The 22,579-nt window shown below is 42.8% G+C and overlaps 1 protein-coding gene across 1 annotated transcript in view; it reads left to right on the top strand.

The window, feature by feature from the left end:
- The window catches only part of man1a1 (mannosidase, alpha, class 1A, member 1), a 107,014-nt gene that overhangs the window by 23,377 nt on the left and 61,058 nt on the right, over positions 1-22,579 (top strand). The window contains exon 2 of the mRNA XM_061090956.1: positions 6,169-6,265. Within this exon, the coding sequence (XP_060946939.1) occupies positions 6,169-6,265 (97 nt within the window). The remainder of the gene's footprint in view (positions 1-6,168; positions 6,266-22,579) is intronic.

Here is a 22,579-nt window from a genome sequence, read left to right as displayed (position 1 = left end):
AACAACACATCAAATCAAAGTTTTGGGTGGGAATGAACCGGAGGGTGGATGTGCTGGAGGAGAACTCCTTGTCTCCGGTTGATCTTCCAGCTCTGAGCCGTGCTCAACATTTACGACGACACTACTTCGTTATCAAAGGGAGGTTTTGTCTGAGTTGTATCTTCACAGCATTCTTCAGATGTTTGATAGACACTTTTATGACTAAAGCTCAGGCTTATGATTCACATTATCATCATACATGCATTTGTTTTTGCTGGTGAGCTCGGGGCAGAGCGGCTGCTCCTTCACGTTGAAGGGGAACAATAGAGGAGGTTCAGGTATCTAGTCCTGAAGCCTCCTGGGAGCCTTCTGCTGGGGGTTTACTGGGCTCATCCAAGTGGGAGGAGACCCCCGGGGTAGACCCAGAACTCACTGGAGGGACTGCGGACATTTAAATTTGCACATTTTACACACCAAAAAAATCCAAATGTCACACGAGAGGAAAGAAACACTGAACAAGTCTCCTTTGGGAACTTTAAAACATTTCTCTCCATTCCATCACGAAGACGATCCCACAGTTCAAAGTGATGACTTCTAAAGTCAACCCCTGTAATGAAGCATAGAAAACTGAGGTAAAGTGTGGACCAGGCGGCCGGCATATTCATAACTCCATCATAATTCAACGCTGCCATTACAGCTGATTTGTTCTGTTTCCTAAGGAGGAGCACGACCTGTGGACACAGTTTAACTCTGAACCTTCTTTGTCTTTTTAAATAAAAGCTTCTCTTCTCGCTAATGCCCAGATATTTGTAATCGGTGACTTTCTCCATTCAGGGAGCGAACAATGAAGAAGAACGATAACACAAGCTCGACCTTGCAAATAACATAACTGAAGCTGTGGTTTCTGAATGTTAATGTGGAAGCTGCATATGAATCAGTTTTGTCCTTTTCATTGAAAAAATACACAAAGACCAAATTGTTATCTGCAATATTCACACAAAAAAAAACAGGAGCACTGCCCTTTTTGTTTTCCTTTTATTCCCTGCATGCTATAACACAATTTCTCCTCCATTAGCCCCCCCGCTGATAGGGAATCAGTTGTGGAGAGCGGAGGACGAGGTTCAGGCTGTGTGTGTCTGCAGGTGTGTGAACTGAGGATGTGTGCATGGGCCTGTTTGTCATCAGTGAACACAACCTGGTTATTAGTTCAGTGGCTGAGGCAGATCAATAGGCTGAGAGGATGGAGGTGGACCGGGGGGGGGGGGGGGCAGGCAACTGAGAATAGGAATAAATTGAAGAGCACAAGAGGAGGAGGTCATTCTCCACTCGGGGTTGATTGTCAACACTTCACACGCAGCCTTTCTGCAGAAAATAATCTCCTCCGTGTGTTTGTGTGTGTGTTAGTGTGTGTGTTTCTGTCTGTGTGTGTGTGTGTGTGTGAGAGTGTGTGTGTGTGTGTCTGCTTAAGATCTCCGCCGTAGATTGGACTCGCCGGTGCCCTAGAAAACCGTGGCACCTTAAACACGGAGCCAATTAGCACGGAGCTATTGTGTGTCTGAAATAGCCTCAGCCACCAGATCCTAATAACACTGGTCAGCCCTGTGCAGTTAATCCAATTAGATTCAACACATAGAGATTCCTGAGCATTAAATCCAATAACACTGTACACACAGGCATGTGTAGTTCTGTGCTCCACACTCAACTGTACAGACTGAATTAGTTGTTAGATCCACGGACGTAGTAATTGGCGTTTGTTTGATGGTATTTGTCACTTTGTCCGCTGCAGCCTCATTTGTCTCTCCGACGTTTCATAATGAACCGAAATAAATTCTAACCTCGTGTTTGGCTTCATGCTCTCTCACAAACTTATAGTTGGTTTGGCCACAGGGGGCAGCGGGAACAAATCCCCCCCCATCGACCGTCAAAAACCAACAAACACACTAAATCTGTACAGTTTTAACCATAGACATATATATATTGCCGGCCAACGATGCCGGACGTCACCACATGGCGGCCATCTTGCTAGGGGGCAGCTCGCTCACCCATAACATTGTGTTGGTAGTGGTAAATAACCATAACTTACTCAATTTTCAACCGAGTTTGAAACGGTCTGGTTTGTTATAAACGTCAGAGATGTAGTTATGACACAGCATAAATTATTACAGTTTTTTTAGAAAATAACGTAATTATTCATAAGTATGCAGTGTCATATCTACATCTCTGACGCTAAGAAACAAACCAGACCGTTTCAAAATCGGTTGAAAATTTAGCAAGTTATGGTTATTTACCACTACCAACACAATGTTATGGGTGAGTGAGCTGCCCCCTAGCAAGATGGCCGCCATGTGCGGACGTCCGGCTCGGTCGAACGAGACATCTAGTCTTTATATATGTCTATGGTTTTAACGGTCCTGGCAGGAAGTCGTCAGAGAACGCTGTGTGTGCATGTACCGGGGCAGAGGTTCCCAATAAAAGACCCTTGTCCCCCCCCCCCCCCCGACTCACCCACCCACACACAGAATCTAATCCAGTTAGAACCACAGAGAGACAGGATGCTGGTGAATCAGCTGGGGTCGGATCAAATCGTCCTCCCACAGGAAAACAGAAAACCAACAGGAATGATGATGACGACACGCAGTCGAGCCCGGACCAAATATTATGATTAAAACATCTGCAACCAATTTATCAGCAAATATATATTTATTGAAAATGGCAATGGGGATGACACCCAGTAGAGCGAGTCACCAGGAACCAGTGATCCTTTTAAATTCAGTCAAGCTGCACCAAATTATAAACATTCATGACCTCAGTGGGAAAAAACCTCCTGGCTCTGCCTCCTGATCCAGATCGGCACCAACATGTAATGAGAACTTTCCCGACTCACATGTATCCACCAAGTTTTATGGAAATGTATCCAATAGTTTTCTCATAACTAACAAACAAATGCAGATGGAAACACAAGCTCTTTGGCAGGGTACAGATCTCTACGATTTTGGAACTAAACCCTTATGACAAATAATTGCAATAACAGCTAAAATACCCCACAATGAAATATCAAATCCAAATTTTTAAACTACCCAGATGTATTTAGTGCTTATTTATCTACGTTGAAAATTCGGGGGGGGGACTCAGTGTCCTTGGATCTGCCCTCGTCTTCCTGCTGAATTGTAATGTGAACACGTTTCTCTTAATGTGACGTCCATATACAGTAGGAGTGGTAATTAGCAGACTCACTTGCTTTAATTAGTGGGTTCAAGTGGAGGAAAAGCTATTTTCTCTCCGTCCTTTTGATGAGTCTGTCGGCTGTTATGTAAATGAGGCGGCTTTTGTGCCATCTTTGTGTGTGTGTGTGTGTGTTTTAAAAGAACAACACCGGTGTCACGAGCCGTTGACCTGTCTGGTTAAACCAACACTGAACCAGTCGAAGGTTGAAATTAGAGAAACAATGTGTGGAGGTAGAGTTATTGTGTGTGTTGTCTGTATAACAGTGAAGCAGATTGGTAAACGTGCTAATTAAGCTTTATTCTTCCACACTCTCTACAGCAGGTTATAAATCCCCTTATGCAATAGAATCTATTTATGATTACTCTGTGTAAAAGTCTCTTCATGCACGTTTCCTTCTCATTGTTCCTCACGTCAGCTGAGAACCTTCACAGCACTTTGTGGGAGTGTGCGTTTTAAAAATAGTACAAAAAGGAGCATTTTGCGTACATGCATATATTCTCTAGATCACCAATTGTGAATAAGTCTGACGTTAATACGCTGATTGAATCGATAGTGGAAGTAATGGACCGTTGCAGCCGTACTAATGGAGCCAGGACTCATTCTGGATCTAATTGGCCGAGGCACTGTCCTGTGGATGAGGTTTCTACAGGCTCCACTAAACCTGATCTTATGGTTTCTTCTTTATCTTGTAATATACTGGAGCTTTTCATAGTGGAGCTTTCACAGAAACCCCTGAATTGTCTCACTGCTGAATTCACAGTGGTTATGAGTCGGGGGGGAGACGGCTGGTTTCCTGCTTGACTCACTGAGTGGCTCACCACTGCCCATACTTTACTGTGTTTGGTTTTCTGGCCACATTGAGCGATCCGCTGGCCGGCTGGTTTACTGCCTGCTGTGGTCATTTGTACTCGCCTTTCAAATTATCACAACTAATTGTTGTTATTCCTGGTGAGTGAGTGCTTGTCTGGGAGTGAGCTAATTAACAGTGAGTCGGCAGCGGTACCAACGAGTGACTGTGCCAGGCTGCAGGCTACACACACACACACACACACACAACTACTACACACTTGTGTATATGCTTGCAACAGGATATCGTTCAGTTTCAATATCACTTTGCCAAATGGACGTGGATTTGATGCAGGTTTATGAAGCTGAGATCATGTTGCAAAGAGCTCAACAGCATACAAATAATTCTCTGAATAAAGATTTTGATAATCATCCATAAACTTGTAACCATCCAACAATGTGCTTACCACAAGACAACTCAACTGGTACACGCTCCTTTTAGAAGCCACAAGTTTGTACGATATCAACTGCATTCTACGATGTTAAGGAGATGTACTACACTACCCACAATCCTCAGGGGTATTAACGCTGCCTCTAATTAGTCGAGCTCACTTCTACCATGGAAATGTTTACTACAACTGTGAATATCATGTTCTCCAGTATATTACTGCGGCTTTTAGAGGCTAAGAAAAGAGTCTAAGAGGCTGAAAATCACCACAACAAGGATAAATTCAAGAAGAAAATTGTTTAAAGGGACTCTTACCTTTGTTGCATTTTTACACTTTTTTTGTATAAGGTTAAATTGGTATTAATAAGGTAATGACACTCTAAAATGCAAGACAGACCCACCAGGAGTAAAAACAAACAATTATTTCACTCTCATAATATTTAGTGAAAACTTCAACCAATAAAATTCTTCGGACATGCAGGTTTTCCGTCTGCTTCTTGTGGCGCATTCGGGCCCGTCATCATATGTGAATGTAAATGTATATAACTTACCGAATCCATTGCTTTGGTAAACAAAAACTCACGTGCGTGCGCGGAGGCAGTAGGTGTTAAGTCTGCTTGTAAATAAAGTTTCTTCAAAAAAACACCGCGGATGGGAACGAGGGGGTGGGGCATTGGAGGAAGGCGGGATGATTTGAATGTGCTGTAATTCTCAAATGCAACAAAGGTAAGAGTCCCTTTAAAGTAAATAATCATGCACCACTACTGCTGTTCTAAAAGTAACCTGTCACCATTTGGCGCTATAGGTTACATCATCACCACAAGTAAGAGCTCATGTAAGACAGAGCGCTGTTACTATATTCCGTCTGAAGGTGAAAGATAAAGAGTGTTAGCGAGTTTAATCCAGCGGCAGCTCTGAGCCGAAGCCATATAACCTGGATTAGCAGGGCAGACACATCTGCAGCAGAAACAAGTGTCTGGCTGTTAGATTGAAAAACTGCTCTTCCAGTCTCCAGCCAACGGCAGATTAAAAAAGAGATGGAGCTCCAGTCACTTCAGCGGATCCTCTCAGCAGCGAATAATGAAACTGGGCAGCGGACGATGTTTCTGCTCACAGGGAACGTTCGATGTTTAGGTTTTATTTATCAGAGACGAGCCAATCAGTGGCTCACTGGTCGTTAATGGTTTATCTGCCACCGAATGGAACACGATGAAGAAAACACTCGACGGGAATCACTCAAATAGACAAATAGAATATTGTCATCAATTTATCGCACATATATTATATGCGACTGGTCAATTAATGAAGTATTTAATTGACAGGGAATGAATTGGCAGCTGCTTTGATGGACGGATCAATAACTGATGAATAACTGTTTCCACTTCCTCGGGTCTCAGATTGTAACTCGAGGCTTTGGGGTAGATGTAATGAGATTTTCCTCCTGACAGGGCGTCCTTATCCAACGTCTGCTTGTATGAACGTCTCATTTTGAAAATGTAAATGTGAGTTTCAAAATCCATTATTGATTTTTTTCCCCCTCAAAACTCCAGCAGCTGTAAACAAAAACCACAGCGTTGTGACGACTTGAAGATGATTTGATTCTCCTCTGTGTTCCAGCTGAAAATTGATTGTCATCTTTAACTCTTTTAATTTCTCATCTTCTCCTCCTTCTCCTCCCTTCCTCCCCCTATCCCTCCCCCACTCCTCCTCCTCCTCCTCCTCCCTGTCAGATGATGAAGCATGCATGGGACAGCTACAGGCACTACGCCTGGGGTTCCAATGAGCTCAGGCCCGTCTCCAAGCAAGGCCACTCAAGCAATCTATTTGGTGAGTGAGAGACTATGCACACACACACACACACACACACACACACACACACACTCACACACACACACACAGACACACACACACAGGATTGATCTCCTGTCCCTGCCACCAGCAGCCTTGGCCTTTAGATTAGCAGCCAAATTGGCCGTCGGTTGGTCGTCCATCCATCCAGCCTCTAAATGTCAGTTTTATCATATATTTACATTCTGTTTTATGCTCCGTGCCACATGTCGGAGTCCGTGCTGTTAATAAGCGTCTCATTCTTTCTCCTTCTTCTCCTTCCTCTGGTTTTACACGGTGGTGTTTCTCTCTCTCCTGAAAACCTTATTAATCTGACGTCCTTTCAGGCCAGTGCACGACCGCTGGGTCCCGTTGATAAATGCTGCTCACACACACAAAGACACACACACACACACACACCTCTGTTTATGAGACAGGTTGTGTAGCAGTGACTGAAACTAGCCACACACTGCATGCTGCTCCCAGTCTCCTCTCATTGTGTTACATTGGCTGAGGTTGTCGGTTTAAACGCTGGACACGAAGCTGGAAAGCGGAGGATCACACAGATCTGCTGTGACAGCACATGAGCCGGTGGCAGAGGATCAATACAACTCATTAAAACCGTAATAACGTCGTCATTTTTAATCTGCAGCTGGGTTTGGGTTTGTCTCCGTAATTGTTTGCACAGATAAAGGGAACGTGGACATGAAAGCGTGTGGAGATAAAACCGCTTCTGGATCCACTGGTTAATATTTAAAGAGCCGCAGCCTTGAAACTGACATTTCTGATTTACTCTTCATTCCTGAACGCACCGGAGCAGAGGAGACGATCTCATGGAGAAGATGAATAAACGAGACTTTAATCTTCAATGAGACTGTGTCAGATGAGGGGGGGGGGGGGGGGGGGGGTTGTTCCTGCAGGTGTCTTTATCTTCCCTCCTCCTAAGTGTTCGAACAAAAGTAATAACTTATTTATTCTGACTGATTAGATTAATAAGAGCGGGGATTGGATTTCTCATTTTGTTCAGATCTCTGTTCTTCTCTTCTTGGCCTAATTCAATTCTCAGAGAGAGGATATTTGTTTTGATACCTTCAGCCCCTGATGACGAAGATAAGATTTTCTTCTTCTTCTTCACCTCTCAGTGAAACTCACACACTCTGTCTGGTGTGTAGTTTGGGTGTTTATTGTTTTGTTCTTCTCGTCAGCCTCTTGTGTAAAGGTAACACAAGCGTATTAACAAATATAATGAATCTGACGTGTCTGGTCGGCCGAGTGGAAGGAAATAGAAAAATGGAAATGGTATTTAAGATGATTGATAGATTTTATTTGGCTCGGGGCAGAAAAGAAGTCCGTAAACACATCACATATAACAATGTGTCTTAAATCCAACATGTTTACACATCCAGCAGAAACGCGTGTGTCAGGCCAGCTGGTCCTTGTCTCTTCTTCTACCTCAGCTTCAGGGAAACATCTGGCTCTTCATCAGCTAAATGCTCTTTGTGTTTACACAGGATGTTTATAGGATCCACTCTCTGTTCACTTGTGGTTTAAAAAGAGTTCAGAGCCCGAGTGTGTTTTGAGTTTTCTGTCTGTTTCCAGCAGCATCACATTAGGACTAAATGCAGCATCACTGTGGGATTGTTCCCTGCAGCACAAAGCAAACAGCTGGATACACAATTGTGTTAACATGTCACAGACGACTGTGTGTCTGATATCCTTGGGAGAGAAGAGCTTTCTTTAAATACTAGCTTTCAGTACTTGTCTGTGGTTATTCGGTGAAAGTGAAAGTGTGACTCTACTGCAGCAGGGGGCGGAGCTACCGTCGTCACGTGACAAGAGGAGAGTTCACTGGTGAGGACGATGGTTAAAGTGTTGTGGTTGTTTTAGAAAGTTCAATGGTTCACCGTGTCTTTCAGTGAGCTTTGCACAAAAGACTTAAGTTACAGAAATTATATGTTTGTAGAGAAGTGGTCCGTCACAGTCACAGTTATTCATGGGAAACGCTGCTCACAACGTCAAGTGCTGGAAGGTTGAGGATGAACTAGAATCTAAGATAAGGGTATAAGCGCTCTGAGATACTTGTTGTCAAATGTCATGTGGAACCGGTAACGTCGGCGTTGTCACGAGTTTATTATCTGATCATATGCACGAAGATGTTCAAGTCACAGCCACGATTTCAATCTGTTTTACGATTTGTAGGCCGTGATGACGTCGGTGTCAAACTGTTATACTCGTGTTTGAGATTAAAATGTAGATAGATAGATAGATAGATGGATAGATAGATTACTTTATTCATCCCCGAAGGGAAATTAAGTTGTCATAGCAGCCGGTATATTTGAATACAATAAAATACAATACAATACAATAGAATAAAATTAAAAATATTGAGGTAGAAAGAATAAAAAACAGAAGCACAAGATAAAATACAATAAAATAGGTAGATAAGGTGCAGTGTCAAGATGATGGTAAAAGTACTGATGATATGATGGTAATGGTATTGTTAGAATACAATAAAATAGATAGATAAGTTGCATTGGCAAGATGATGGTAAAAGTACTGATGATATGATGGTAATGGTATTGTTAGACAGTATATAAGAATAGTACAGTATATATAGTATATAATATAACATAATATATATTTATATATGATAGTAAGGCCCTGATAGTTGTAAAATGATATTTTCATAGAAGATCCTCCACTGAAACACACGTCCGTCTTTAAACCTCTGACTGTCTGTTTCAATACATATTGTGGAAGATGTACAGAATCCTTTTTAATGATTACCTTCTTATGTTTAATGAGCAAATTCAACCTAGTGTAAAGTCCGTCCCCTGTTTCATTAGCCGGGTTTATCGTACGTGAATGTGGGCAGAGGGAGGAATGCAGCCGAGTGAATACTAATAGTGAGATGAGCCAGTTCAGCTCCCCGTGTTCGTCTCTGTCTCCCTCGAACCATCCATCCCTCACGTCCCTGCTACAGGAGAGTAAATAGGTTTTAGTTGACTGCTCCAGCAGAGACCCAGTTTCATCAGTAAATACGACAGCTCGGCCTCGGGGCCTTGTCACGGCCGTTTCCAGCTCCTATGGAACACGATGTATGACGAGAATATTTTCCCGACTCTGAATATTATGCAATGAAGCCACTTTCCATCACTTATATGTTTCATTGATGTACACTAACCTGAACTGCACATTTCCAAGGCGCCAGGAGAATTAAGAATTAAAAACCTGATATCAGTTAAATTATTTTGCTATATTTTATAACAAAAAAAAAAGTGACGTGAGAAGGAAAACCTGGTTGAGGGTAAAACCGTCAGCTGCCAGTTTCCATTTGCTGCTCTTCCACTTGCTGGCCTGGAAAATATTTAATTCAATTAATGAAGTATTTAATTGACAGGGAATGAATTGGCAGCTGCTTTGATGACGGATCAATAACTGATGAATAACTGTTTCCACTTCCTTGGGTCTCAGATAGTAACTCAGGCTTTGGGGTAGATGTAATGAGATTTTCCTCCTGACAGAGCGTCCTTATCCAACGTCTGCTTGTATGAACGTCTCATTCTGAAAATGTAAATATGCGTTTCAAAATCCCTTATTGATTTTTCCCTCAAAACTCCAGCAGCTGTAAACAAAAACCACAGCGTTGTGACGACTTGAAAATTATTTGATTCTCTTTGTGTTCCAGCTGAAAATTGATTGTCAGCCAGGAGAATTAAGAATTAAATCCTTGCTACGACTCGAGAGATCTGGTATCAGTTAAATTATTTTACTATATTTTATAACAAAAAAAAAGTGACGTGAGAAGGAAAACCTGGTTGAGGGTAAAACCGTCAGCTGCCAGTTTCCATTTGCTGCTCTTCCACTCGCTGGCCTGGAAAATATTTAATGCATCATCTGAACTTTATGGGATCGCACGGTAAATTGATAACTCTTGATGAATATTAAATTCACTGTTTTTAAATTGTCGTTTGTACATGATCATTCTGCAGCTCGTGTTAAATTCCTTCTACATGAAATGCTAATTTATTCCACACGCAGGGTTACTACTACACAAGTGTGTTATTTTAACCTCACACTTTCAGGGACGCTAATGATCATTATCAAAAGTCATTAATATTGTCGTTGCAGCTTCTGTTGCACTTAAAAAACTATTATTTTTGAACAAGCTGTTGTATTTATATCAAGAAGCTCATAAAAACTATGTTAACAGGATAAACTCGTGTTCATTTGTGTATCTTTATGGTAAAAAAATGTCCAGAAGAATCATTTCCAATTGTTTATTTAACAAATTTAAGCTAAATTCTTTCCCCCAATCTCATGGGAATTTACCAGCAACCACGTATGCTTGCTAACTTTTGGCCGTCAACATGTTTCTTCTACTCCGCCAACAGCTATTGGCAGAAACTCAGCCATCATTTGGAAATGCTCTATCGAACAGTATTGCAAAATTAGTTTTCTAAACCCAAACACTTCAGTGGGAAGGAGCCAGAGATAATAACAAAGATGCAGTCGGCTCCAGATCTTGAATTAGCGTCGACGATCGGTGTCCAATTTTTAAAAATGCTCTGCCCATCTCTTTGTGTACGTGTCAGCAGCTTTGCTCAAAACAAGGGGGCGGCTTCTTTTAATTAGTCTTGGAAGAGTAAAAAGTTGACAGAACTGTGCTGGTATTCAACAAATAGTCCGAACAGATCGGCTTTGATTGTGTAACTCGCTTGCAACATAAAAATCTAAAATTACAGGAGATGGAAAAATAGAACCAATCTATTAAAGCCTGTTTATCAGGAGTCGTGCAGGAAAGAGAAGTTGCTGGAGGCGGCTTCTTCGTATTGCTTCACTGTCTGATCAGTTTAAAGGTCTGATATTGATTAGTTTATCAGTACTGATGGGGTCCTGCACTGTTCCCTGCCTGAGCTGCAGCAAAAATCTTTACTGTTGGTACTTCTCCTCCTGCTTTTCTCACTGGTTTAATGTGATCGAAGCTCAATTGTAAAAAAGAATGTGGCGTTACCAAAGAGTTTAGCAACCTGTCAATCAAAATATGATGAGAGTTGTGTGGGTGTGTTTGCTTACGTTGCCAGATTTAAGTAAATCAGCTATTTGAGAAACCAATTAGCTGAGTTTTGCAATGTTTAATTAGCTGTAAGTCTTAATTATTTCAGATTTAAATAGGATTTGTTGCTGTTCTGAACACGTGTCTGTGCAGAGAACCTCCAGCTGCACGTGTGGAAGTTGAACTCTGGGTTGAACTCCTGTGACAAATCTCCACATTATACCCGCGTGTCTGAAAACAGCTCATGTTTCATTGTTCGGGAGAAAAACTGACAAACAGGAAACGGATTCATCTCTTTTATTCTGAGTATTAATACCCGTGCGTTCAATAACAACAACAACAACGTGATGTATAAAAACGGGCCCATTTGAGATCACAATGCATTTCACATGGAGCAGGTAAGTGATTGCTGTTGGATCCCGTGTCGAGTCGGCTGTAACAGCTTCTCATTGTGGTGCAACAAACATTCTCAGTCACAAACAATATTTCATCTTGCTCGCGAGCGGCGTTCGCCCTCCTGTCAACCCGGCTCTATAAATACCGCTCACGCACGATCCGTCTCGTTACGCGGCTGCTGAGCGATCGTGGCACTTTGGATGCAACGTCGATAATATGATGCAGAGGCCATTGATTTGTTTAATAAACGTGTGCAGTGGCCACGCTCTCCATGTCAGTAACCGCAGAGCCGCTCGACAGCATCAAACACAAACGCTTGCAATCAAGTTGATGATGTAATCCTTGGCTTTTCATCTCAAATGCTTTTTTTTTTCCCGTGTCTGGTCTAATTACAATATTTGTATATTTTTGTGTGAGGCAAAACGTCAGCTACAGTAAAACGGCTCCTGGTCCCTGGAGATCCTGCAGATTTACTCCGATTTGCTAAAATTAAATCCAGCCCGAGGCTCTGATGGCATCCGTCTCTCCTCACTAAGCCGTGTCATTGTGAGTCTGTTAGTTTACTGAATGTTTGATGAACCGGAGAATCAAGATGTTGGAAAAGAACCACGTCAGGGTTTCAATGCCAAAAAAATGTACATGTTAAATAGTTGAAGTAATGATTTGACTTCATTAGAGCTCCTTCCTGCAGAGCAGCCTTGTGAGTGTCCGACTCCATCACCATCTGTCTTCATGAACTCTCTCTTTCTACCTCTAGTTCAAGCACTTAAGGCTCTTTTCTTTTCTCTTTTCTGACCCTATCTCAGTGAGCAGAATGGTGAATATGTGAGCTGTCCCCTAGAAGATGAATTATTACCTTGTTAACTTCCTCCAGATCGTCTGGAAGTCATTTGGAGCTCGGTGGCAGCGAGCTGTCAGCTCAGCCTTCAGCTGCAGCCGGGCTCCTGTTCCACATCATGGACTCGAATCTAATCTCTGCCCCATTACGAGCCAACGAGCCAGAGGTGAAGTTTGTACCAAGGCTTTATCTCAGAGTCCGGTTGTTGTTGTTTTGCAAGAACACAGTGCAGAAAGCAGAGGGAAGTTGTCGAACATAGTGTTCAGATGAACAAGTGGACGTCAGTTGATGGAATCTGGAACCAGCTCCTCCTCACTGCAGGTGCACACACTTAAATGTGAATTATTTTCAGTTTAGCGCCGCGGAAAAAGATCTGTCGCAGCTGCAACAACATCAGTTTGAGGCTGAGTCCACATTAGTATGTGTGAGTTTGAAAACCACATCGGTGTTGCTGTGTTCACACCTGGTGTTCACTCTACTTCAGCTGAGCGCCTGAGACGTGACGCCTGGAAACGCTGCTGGATTTTTAAAAACTTAGAGTTATTAGTGTGGACAGAGACGTGAGGAAACAATGCTGCTCCACCAGCGGAGAAATGCAAATCTTTTCTAACACTTACTGTCAGCAACACTTCAACCTCATTGTTCTTTTCACCATCCCTGTTTCTTGTCTGTAGTTATTCTGTGAAACTCGCCAATCAACCGCGGAGAAGACAATCTGCTTCCTTTGTAAAAAACAATATGAATCATCATGAGACTTTCGTTTCCTGGAATCTGTGGTAGTTTAGAGGCGACATTTAAAATGGAAATGAGCCAAGAGACCATAAACCAACTTCCATGTAAGTGGAGGGGGCGTGAACCAAACTACACATGAAATACATTGTCCCAGAAATGGTTTCTGTCATTTTAAGTTGTTATTATCACACTGATGTCCACACACATCAATAAGTTTGGATTATTGTCAAGTAATCCATTTACAGATCCACATATTCAGTATTGTATTCAGTAAGAATATTTGTAGATGGTCTATTTCAAGCTCTGCTCGGATACAGGAGGAAACGAACGTCTTCCAGGCGTCTGTGGCCTCAAACCTTCAGATTGTTCAGCAGCTGCTCTGGAGTTGAAGGCTGCTGTCTTGTGTCTTTGTGATTTCATCGCTGGTCCAGTCTTTAATTGACACTGTTTTCCACTGTGGTGCACAACAGCCAAACAATCAAAAGGCTGGAAACACAGGCTCCTCTCCTCGCCTCGGCTGGACTCTCGCTGAAGCCGAAGGCCGGGTTCCGAGGAACTTGTGTGTTCACCCAACCAGAGGAAGGAAGAAAAACCCCATGGGCCGTCTTTATTCTGTCCAGAATAAACACACTTGACTGGGCCACAGTGCAGCAAAGGTCACAACTGAAGTCTCCTGTAGCAAGCAGAGAGGAAAAGGCTGAATTTTTTATGTGGAGCTGCCAAGTCCAGAGTTTGTGTCTGTGTGTGTCTGTGTGTGTGTGAGAGTGTGTGTGTGTGTGTGTGTGTGAACCACAGAAGACAATTAGAGAAACCTTCAAAACCCGACTCTTCTGAAACGACAAACCTCAGAAACACAACGACCGCGACACAAACAGGAACACGTCATTCTTAATGAGAGCCTGACAATATTAGGTGCTGATTCATAATTTCTAAAATGAATATTTAAATATAATAATATTGGTATTGTTACTTTTTTACAATCTGCTAATATGTTTACTGGTAGAAACTTTAAACATCCGATTTTTTAGTAGAAGAGATAAATGAATGTTTACTTTCTCTACTTTAAAATCACCCTTGAAAATCTGAGCTTTTGTTTAAAATAATAACCAAGTTGTGGTTGTGTACTGCAGAGAGCCAGTTGTGTTGTGGTTGAGATGTGCTCTCCTGAGATTTGTGTGAAGAGAATACAATTATACATGATTTAGTGCAGAACTTGGATGAGAACGTGAGACTGTGTGGGGTTGAATATTTCTTTTTCTCTCTTGGCGTCACCCCTTCCTCTGCTTCTTGTGTTGAGCTAATTCACATTGTGCTCTGACAGCCTGTCTGACAGAGACGTTGGTTATTAGTTGGACAGTTGGACGGATCCGTTGCCACCGGGGGTGTGAAGAAATAAAAGGCCTGCGTCCCCCGGAGACACACGCAGGCTCTGCAGTGGAGGTTATCTGCCCGGCCCGGCCCGGTGGATGAATGGCAGGCTTTGCTCCTGACTCTGACGCCAGCGTTTTGTGATGGTTCCTCTTCTTTATGTTGTCCTCTCCCCGCCCCCCCCCGCCTTCCTGTCTCCCGTGGCCTTTCCTCCATCTCAGCCGTCTCAATGGCTTCTGAGCCCCCCCCACCGTCCCCTGACGTGCGGCTGCAGCTCCTGGTTTCACTAGATAGTGACGCTGCGTGTTGTTTCCCAAGATGGAATAAAAATAAAAAAGCAGAACTGAAGCTTCTTCCTTTTTTTTACTCTTGACCTTGAAAGGTTTCTCAAGCAAACGCTGCATCCAGGGTTGAGAGGATAGATCTCAGATACCTTTGTGGATATCAAGATGTTAAACCCTGCTGTTCAGGAGAGGAGTGGGGACTCAGGATGCATGGGTGGGGGGGGGGGCAGGACAGGATGTGGAACTTCTGCAGTACCAGTGTTTTTGTTTCCAGGCCAGTGACACCAGCTCTGGAATCTGCTGCGGGTCAGAAATGTCCTCAACATGCACGTTGTCTCTCAGGGAATCGTCCAGATAGTCTCCTGCTGGATTCTCCCACATTCTCTCTCTGACACTTTCTGGACAATCATGTAAAATGTCCATCTGTAAACTTTAGTAATCTTTATAGCACCAGGCACTAGGGACGGGAATCGGCAGGGACCTCCCGATACGATACTATCACGATACTTAGGTGGCGATACGATATGTATTGCGATTCTGTAAGTATTGCGATTCGATATTGCGATTTCCTGGGATTTCTTTTGGTTATTTTTTTTTTTTTAAATACTGGACCATGGAAAAATGTTGAATCATACCTTCAAATACAACACAGTCAAATTCACTTAGAGCTTTACCAGTTTTATTTCAAATATTAACATTAACTTAATGACTGCCGGGCAGCCAATAGAGAAAATAAATAAAAATGTTCCCTATTATTGTAAAGCCCCTTTCAACTGCACACAAACTGACAGATTAAGAAATGTAAGCAACTTAGGCTACTTTTAAACAATAAATAAAATCTAAATTAAATAGAATGAATAAAAGTTTACTTAAAATATAAACTTTGAAATAAACAAAAAGTAGGCTATTGTTGTTTGCATGTAGCCGATACAAAGCTAGTGCTTGGGTATGTTTAGATTATTGTGCAAAATCAAGAGCTGGTCAACATGCTCTGGGGTGATGTTGCTCCCCTCAAATAAACCAATAAATATGTTTAAAAAAAAAAAAAAAATCGATTGGGAGGCAGCATGGCGATTTAAAATTCACTAGAATCGCGATCTGTAACTGAATCGATTTTCCCCCCCATCCCTACCAGGCACTCAGGTACATTTCGGTCACTCTCAGAATAGAACCGTGCTTTTAAAAGCTCTTTCTGTATCCACGGTGTTTTTATTTCTGCTCAAACAACAGTCTCTTGTTCTCCAAACAAACCGAGTGTGGCTGATCAGGTCTTTAGCTGCTCCACGCTTTGTGCCAGAAGCTGATTTGGGTTGTTGGTTCCAATCCAGCACAGATGTCTGTTAAACCATGTTCTGTTAAAACTTCAAACGTCTCCCAGCTGGCTTCTCCTCTGGCTCAATTGGACTCCGTGTCCGTGATTTCCACATGGGCTTTATTTATCCTAGAGACGACTGTGACCATAACAACTTAGAAATGATTGTGCAATTTCATTTATTCTCATTTTTAAGCCTTTTTGGAAGCGACCGAGGACACGAGTATGTTTTAGTTTTTAACTCCCGACAGAGGAGAGTGAGTCACGCTGCAGAGGGACACTGACTACAAAATGAAAAATAAACAGTAATGATGGTAGAACAAGCTAATTCCAGTGAGGTGAATACACAGCAGACCAGCTGTGTTCGTACATGGGCTCTCTCTGACATCGTCTTGACCTTTCACCTCGGGGGCGTGCAGGAGAAGCTCTGGAGAACGTCCAGAGGAGCTGACTCACATATTTGCTTTCTCTCTCACACAGCCTCTGACACCAGGAGAGTGTTCAGTGACTTGTCTGAAAGCAGCAGCAGCAGCAGCAGCAGGGAATGAAATGTACAAACGCATCACCTGCAGCCATCACAGTCCAGTTGCTTCTGTTCAGTCACATCCTGTTTGATTCCGTCCGCGCCGGGCCGTCGCCAGCAGGGCTGCAAAATATTGTTATCTTCCACCAGTCAAGACGGCAGAATGTATTTTGGGGCCTTTCTATTTCCAGACAAGTCATTTAGTTTGTGATATAATTTGACATTGAGTCCCGGGCTGCAGCCTCAGCTCCCTCACAGCCCTGTGCACGGCTCCGAATCAGATATTCAATCTCTGTAATTGAAATGGATGGAGTAATTCTGCCCTGGCCTTCCCTCCGGTTCGGGTGCTGAACGCCTGTGGGTGTGTTTGTGTGTTTGTGTGTTTGTGTGTGTGTAGAAGGGTGTGGATCTAGTTGTGTCTGAAATGATGTAAATCAGACTTGGACAAGGGAGCACTGCAGCAGCAGACATGGGAGTATCCATCGCACGCACACACAGACTCACACACACGCACACTTGTTTGTGCTGTGTTGTAAGCACAAGTCTCCTGAGCTTGTGCTATATCCAATTAATCATGTACACACACACACACGCACGCACACACACACAAACACACACACAAACACACACACGCAAACCCGCTGAACCAACATCTTGGATCAATCACTCTTTATTAGTACAGCATTTGTATACAAGCGATACACACGCACCACAAAACAATATTAACACAAACTGAGGTTGAACATTGTGTAGCAACTCCACCCATCTTCCCGCTAGCTGCTGAGAATAAACACACAACTAAACACATTCTCTCTACACAAACTAACACACTCGCTGAAATCTGGTCCCTGGAAGTTCCCAATATCTGAATAAAAAACAAAATGAACAACTACATTCTCCAACCTGACGCTTCCTTTGCTTTAAATCCCTCCTTTATGTGACACTCACACACACACACACTCACACACACACATACACACGCACTCACACTCACAGTCTCTCACACACACACACACACACTAGTGGAGCATGGTATTACCTTTCACTGTAACCTTGACAAAAAGTGTTGACGCTTGAATATCTGGCAGCAGGAGCCAAGAGGTTAATACACTTTGAGGGTGTGTGTGTGTGTGTGTGTTTGTGTGTGTGTGGTCGTGCATGTGCGTGTGTGTGCTTCCTGCTTACGCTAACTTGATTAGCCAGAACCTTAGCCATCACTTTTCTTCACCTCCCCCCTCGTGCAACACCTCTCAGAAAACACAGTGCCGACTCCACATCCCAGCCGAGGCTAAACGGGATCAGGCTGATGAGATCTGGATCAAATGTTAGGATTAAGGATCAGACCTGGAGTTTGCATTGTGGTAACTTTACATTAAAGGGCTCTGAGAAGCAGTGAGCTGCAGAGAAACATTCAGGAAGATGAGAGCAGCCGTGTGTTTCCTCTATCAGTGACACTTTGCTGTCGGTCCTGTGAAGGCTGTCGCTGCTGTTTCTGCTCTGAAGGTCCTGAGTGTGTGTTTAGAGACCATATTCAATCCTCTCCACCAGTTCAGGTGGAAACGGGTCATGTTTGCAGCTCTGTCTATTCTCTGTCAACCTGTTTATTGTTTAGCAGGTTGACAAAGTCTCAAAACTAAAGTTCTACTGATTTTCACGACATTACAATAGAGCTGAGTTGACTCAGTTTTGATGGCGATCTGGTTCTGACGTTTGTTGTTGTGGTAATTATCCTCCAGCTGTTTTTAGACAACGCAAATGTCCAAGTCAGTTGCACATAGTGGTGGGGGAAAAATCGATTCTGTTCAGTATCGCGATATTTTGCGCCCGCGATTATATTGATACTGTAGCACAAAGTATTGCAATATATATATTTTTTTTTATATTTATTTACAATTATATATGTAACAGCCCCTGGCTGGCAAAGCATGACGAGGAGAGTTTCAGAGTTTAAAAGATACCTAGTGTGTCTGTGGAAAGGATGTTCTCCACTGCAGGAGATATAGTAACGGCCCAGAGGAACTTTAACATCTGAGCATGTTGACCAACTCCTTTTTCTGAACAAAAATGCCAATATTCCCAAATGAATTTAACATTTTGGGTCATGACCTTGCAACCAACTGGACTGGACTCTAGTAGTACACATTTGTTTATTTTTCTCAATTTGATTGAAGCTCTAGGTTACTCTTATTTATATGATTATTCTCAGGTTTATGTAACTATATTATGTCTGCTTGCTGTTACTGTATTGTATTTAAATAATTGTAAGTTATGTGCTGGGAGCTCAGTGTTCATGTGAGAGGTCTCCTATTCAGAAAATAATTACAAAGGTCCTGTGTCCTGAATGTTCAAGGACAAAGTTTTTGCACTTCAGTTAATGTGTAGAAGACAATGTTGTTCACAGAATTAAATGTGACATTTGAAGTGAGGTGAGCAGTCTTATTTTCCTCATTTTTTGTAATGCCTTTGAATAATATGGGGGACATGAATCGCAATATATCTCAGAATCGAATCGCAATACTTGCAGTATCGCAGAATCGCAATACTATTGAATCATGGCCCAAATATCGCAATACTATTGAATCATGGCCCAAATATCGCAATACTATTGAATCGTCACATTTTTGCTAATTCCCACCCCTAGTTGCACAGGACAGTTTCCAGAACTGTTCCTACAGTAAACTAGCAGGAAAATGTCTGTTACGCCCTTGTACGCTTGTTGATTATGTTTCTTACAAGTGACGGACACGAAACTCGAAGATTACAAATATCTCTGAATGAAAAGCAGGAGCTATAGATGTAGAAGAGGCAGAACTTTCTGTATTTTCTGATGTTCTCACACCTTGGAAAACAAAGATGCTCCCTCGCATATGGAAATAGAAACGTCCAGTGTGGCCAGACTGACTCATTTTGAATCTGACCTGTACTTGTAGGCCTGATTTAATTGTGGGGAAGGAGCTTTGCTTCACACGGCCGCTGAGACATAATCCACATCTCAGGCTTCAGGTTGGATTGTGGAGCCGGGGGCTGAGTAACGCAGAGAGGAGGATTTCTACCAAAGCCTCGGCGTGACCCGGAGCTGGAGGCCACGGCTGAATGTCCAGGTCACGCTTTGTGTTGTGTGCATGATGTAATCCACATGACACTCGTTGTTTGCCTCTTGTTCCCGAAGCCGAATGGACCCATGTCTAGATTCTATAAGAACTCGCTCACGCCGAGGACAGTGGTTCGGTTGAAGCGGCGATCAAAAGAAATATCAGGAGCTGTTCAGAGGCGTGTGGAGTGCATGATTATTGTTCCCCTCAACGGATGATGTAATTAAAAAAGCAGCAGAACACGGTGGAACTGTAAAGAAATATAAACTGAATAATCAAACAGAAAGTACAAAGTATGAAAACAATATCACATAGTGTTCCTGCAGAATAAGACGCACACACAGTTGGGGGGGGGAAGAGATTCAAAGGGATCACTGGAGGCTTATTGTTTTAATCCCTGTTTTCTTCACAATAACAGATGAACACACACACAAGCGCCAATTGTTATTCCACCTTGTGTTTATAGATTCAAAAATGCAATATCTACCCTGCAGCAAGGCCTGAAGATTCAATGAGTGGAGATGGTATTTGCATTTTGACCTTTGGCCGCACAATCGTGTGTGTGTGTGTGTGTGTGTGTGTGTGAGAGAGAGAGAGAGAGAGAGAGATAGCCAGCTGCATTATAATGTCAATCAAGCATTTGCGTGCACACACACTATATATTATACAAGATATCGCATATATTATATCTATGAAATGTACGCATCTACACTTCCTCCTCTTGAATATACATGAAGTACTATTGCTGCTGTATCAAGCTCCTGATGACTTTTATAACAACTTTACTGACCTTAAGACTAGTGGTGGGGGAAAAAATCGATTCTGTTCAGTGTCGCGATATTTTGCGCCCGCGATTATATCGATACTGAAGCACAAAGTATTGCAATATTTAAAAAAAATAATAATAATTTTACTCTAGGTTACTCTTATTTATATGATTGAGCTCAGTGTTCAGAAAATAATTACAAAGCTCCTGTGTCCTGAATGTTCAAGGACAAAGTTATTGGACTTCAGTTAATGTGTAGAAGACAATGTTGTTCACAGAATTAAATTGGACATTTGAAGTGAGTTGAGCAGTCTTATTTTCCTCATTTTTTGTAATGCCTTTGAATAATATGGGGGACATGAATCGCAATATATCGCAGAATCGAATCGCAATACTTGCAGTATTGCAATATATCGCAGAATCGCAATACTATTGAATCGTGGCCCAAATATCGCAATACTATTGAATCGTCACATTTTGCCAATTCCCACCCCTACTTAAGACACAAGAACACTCAAACAAACATCTGTGATAAGAACTATCTACCATGTCCTGTCTGCTAACATGGAGGAGGCAGGGTTTATGACCTGGATGAGAGAACTCAGTAGACGAGAGAGTGGAAGTGAAGAACTAAACTGAAAAGAGGAGGATGAACTGCCTGAAGAATTGATGAAAACTGGAACAAAGTGTGAAGAGCAGATTGAAGGATGTGTGCTGAGAAGTCAAGTTGACGTATGAAGAGGAGCAACCGGATGGATTTAGTTTCTAGACAGAGGAACGGAGGGACAGATGCTTTCTCTTAACGACTTTCTCTTCGCTCTTCCATTTCTCCGCCCCCCCCTCCTTCCTGCTATCTATCCTTATTCTCTGTCCGGGAACAGGGAGGTAATGATTCTTGTCTTCTCGGGACACCTGCTCTTTCATTTTTCACCTCGCCTCCCGGTTCTCCCCTTTTCCTCGTGTTCCACTTTATAGGTTACGTGGAAAAATGTGGATCTCCTTGTGTGTTGTAGTGTTTTTGGTACAAACAGAATCGGCAGGAACGAGCTGCAGCTTTCTGTCGTCCCTTAACGTCCTGAAGCATCACAACAGATTTGAATATCCTGCTCACATTCTTTGAGTTGTTTCTTGATCTTTGTTTTTGAATTCACAACTGGAAGAGTTTGCTCCAGGCAGCGTTCTGTGCCTCCTCAAGGCGTTGGTGTTCACACAGAGGAGTCTTTGCACTCGGCTGTTTCACTGAACTTTCTCCTTCACTCCATAAAAAAATCGAATTTTGGGTTCTTTCATCTCACCTCTGACATTAATAATAAGATCCAGACACAAGCGATAAGCTAAATATTAAATAGAAGCTCCAGCGGGCAGTGGGATGAGTGAAGTCTCCTCCTGACGGGGAACCGGCTGCACACTGGTGGTGAACTGCAGGGAACAAAGGGAGGTAGTGTTTCATTTCAGACGACTGCTGAGAGCCAAGGACACATCGCAGGAGGAGGCAGGTTCACGCTCGCAGCCGACAACAGAGCAAGTGGAGCTTCTGCCAGGATTACAATCGGCGTTTCCCACAGGTTGAGGTATTACTCGTGGCACGGCGTGTGACCGGTGTGCCAGAGAGAGGAGAGTGAAACCCAGATCCTCTTCTGTAACTACACTTTGCATTTGTCCCCTTCACATTGGGGTGCTCTCAGTAAATGCGTTGGCTTTACTGGTTCATGGAGGGATGATGAGACACAGACGCCACTTCCACATAGGGACGGGAATCGGCAGGGACCTCCCGATACGATACTATCACGATACTTAGGTGGCGATACGATATGTATTGCGATTCTGTAAGTATTGCGATTCGATATTACGATTTCCTGGGATTTCTTTTGGTTATTTATTTTTTTTAAATACTGGACCATGGAAAAATGTTGAATCATTCCTTCAAATACAACACAGTCAAATTCA

This window comes from Limanda limanda, chromosome 18, assembly GCF_963576545.1.
Source record: "Limanda limanda chromosome 18, fLimLim1.1, whole genome shotgun sequence".
Lineage (NCBI taxonomy): Eukaryota > Metazoa > Chordata > Actinopteri > Pleuronectiformes > Pleuronectidae > Limanda > Limanda limanda.
The sequence above is the reverse complement of the archived record's forward strand: the minus strand, read 5'-3'. Positions and strand labels throughout refer to the sequence as shown.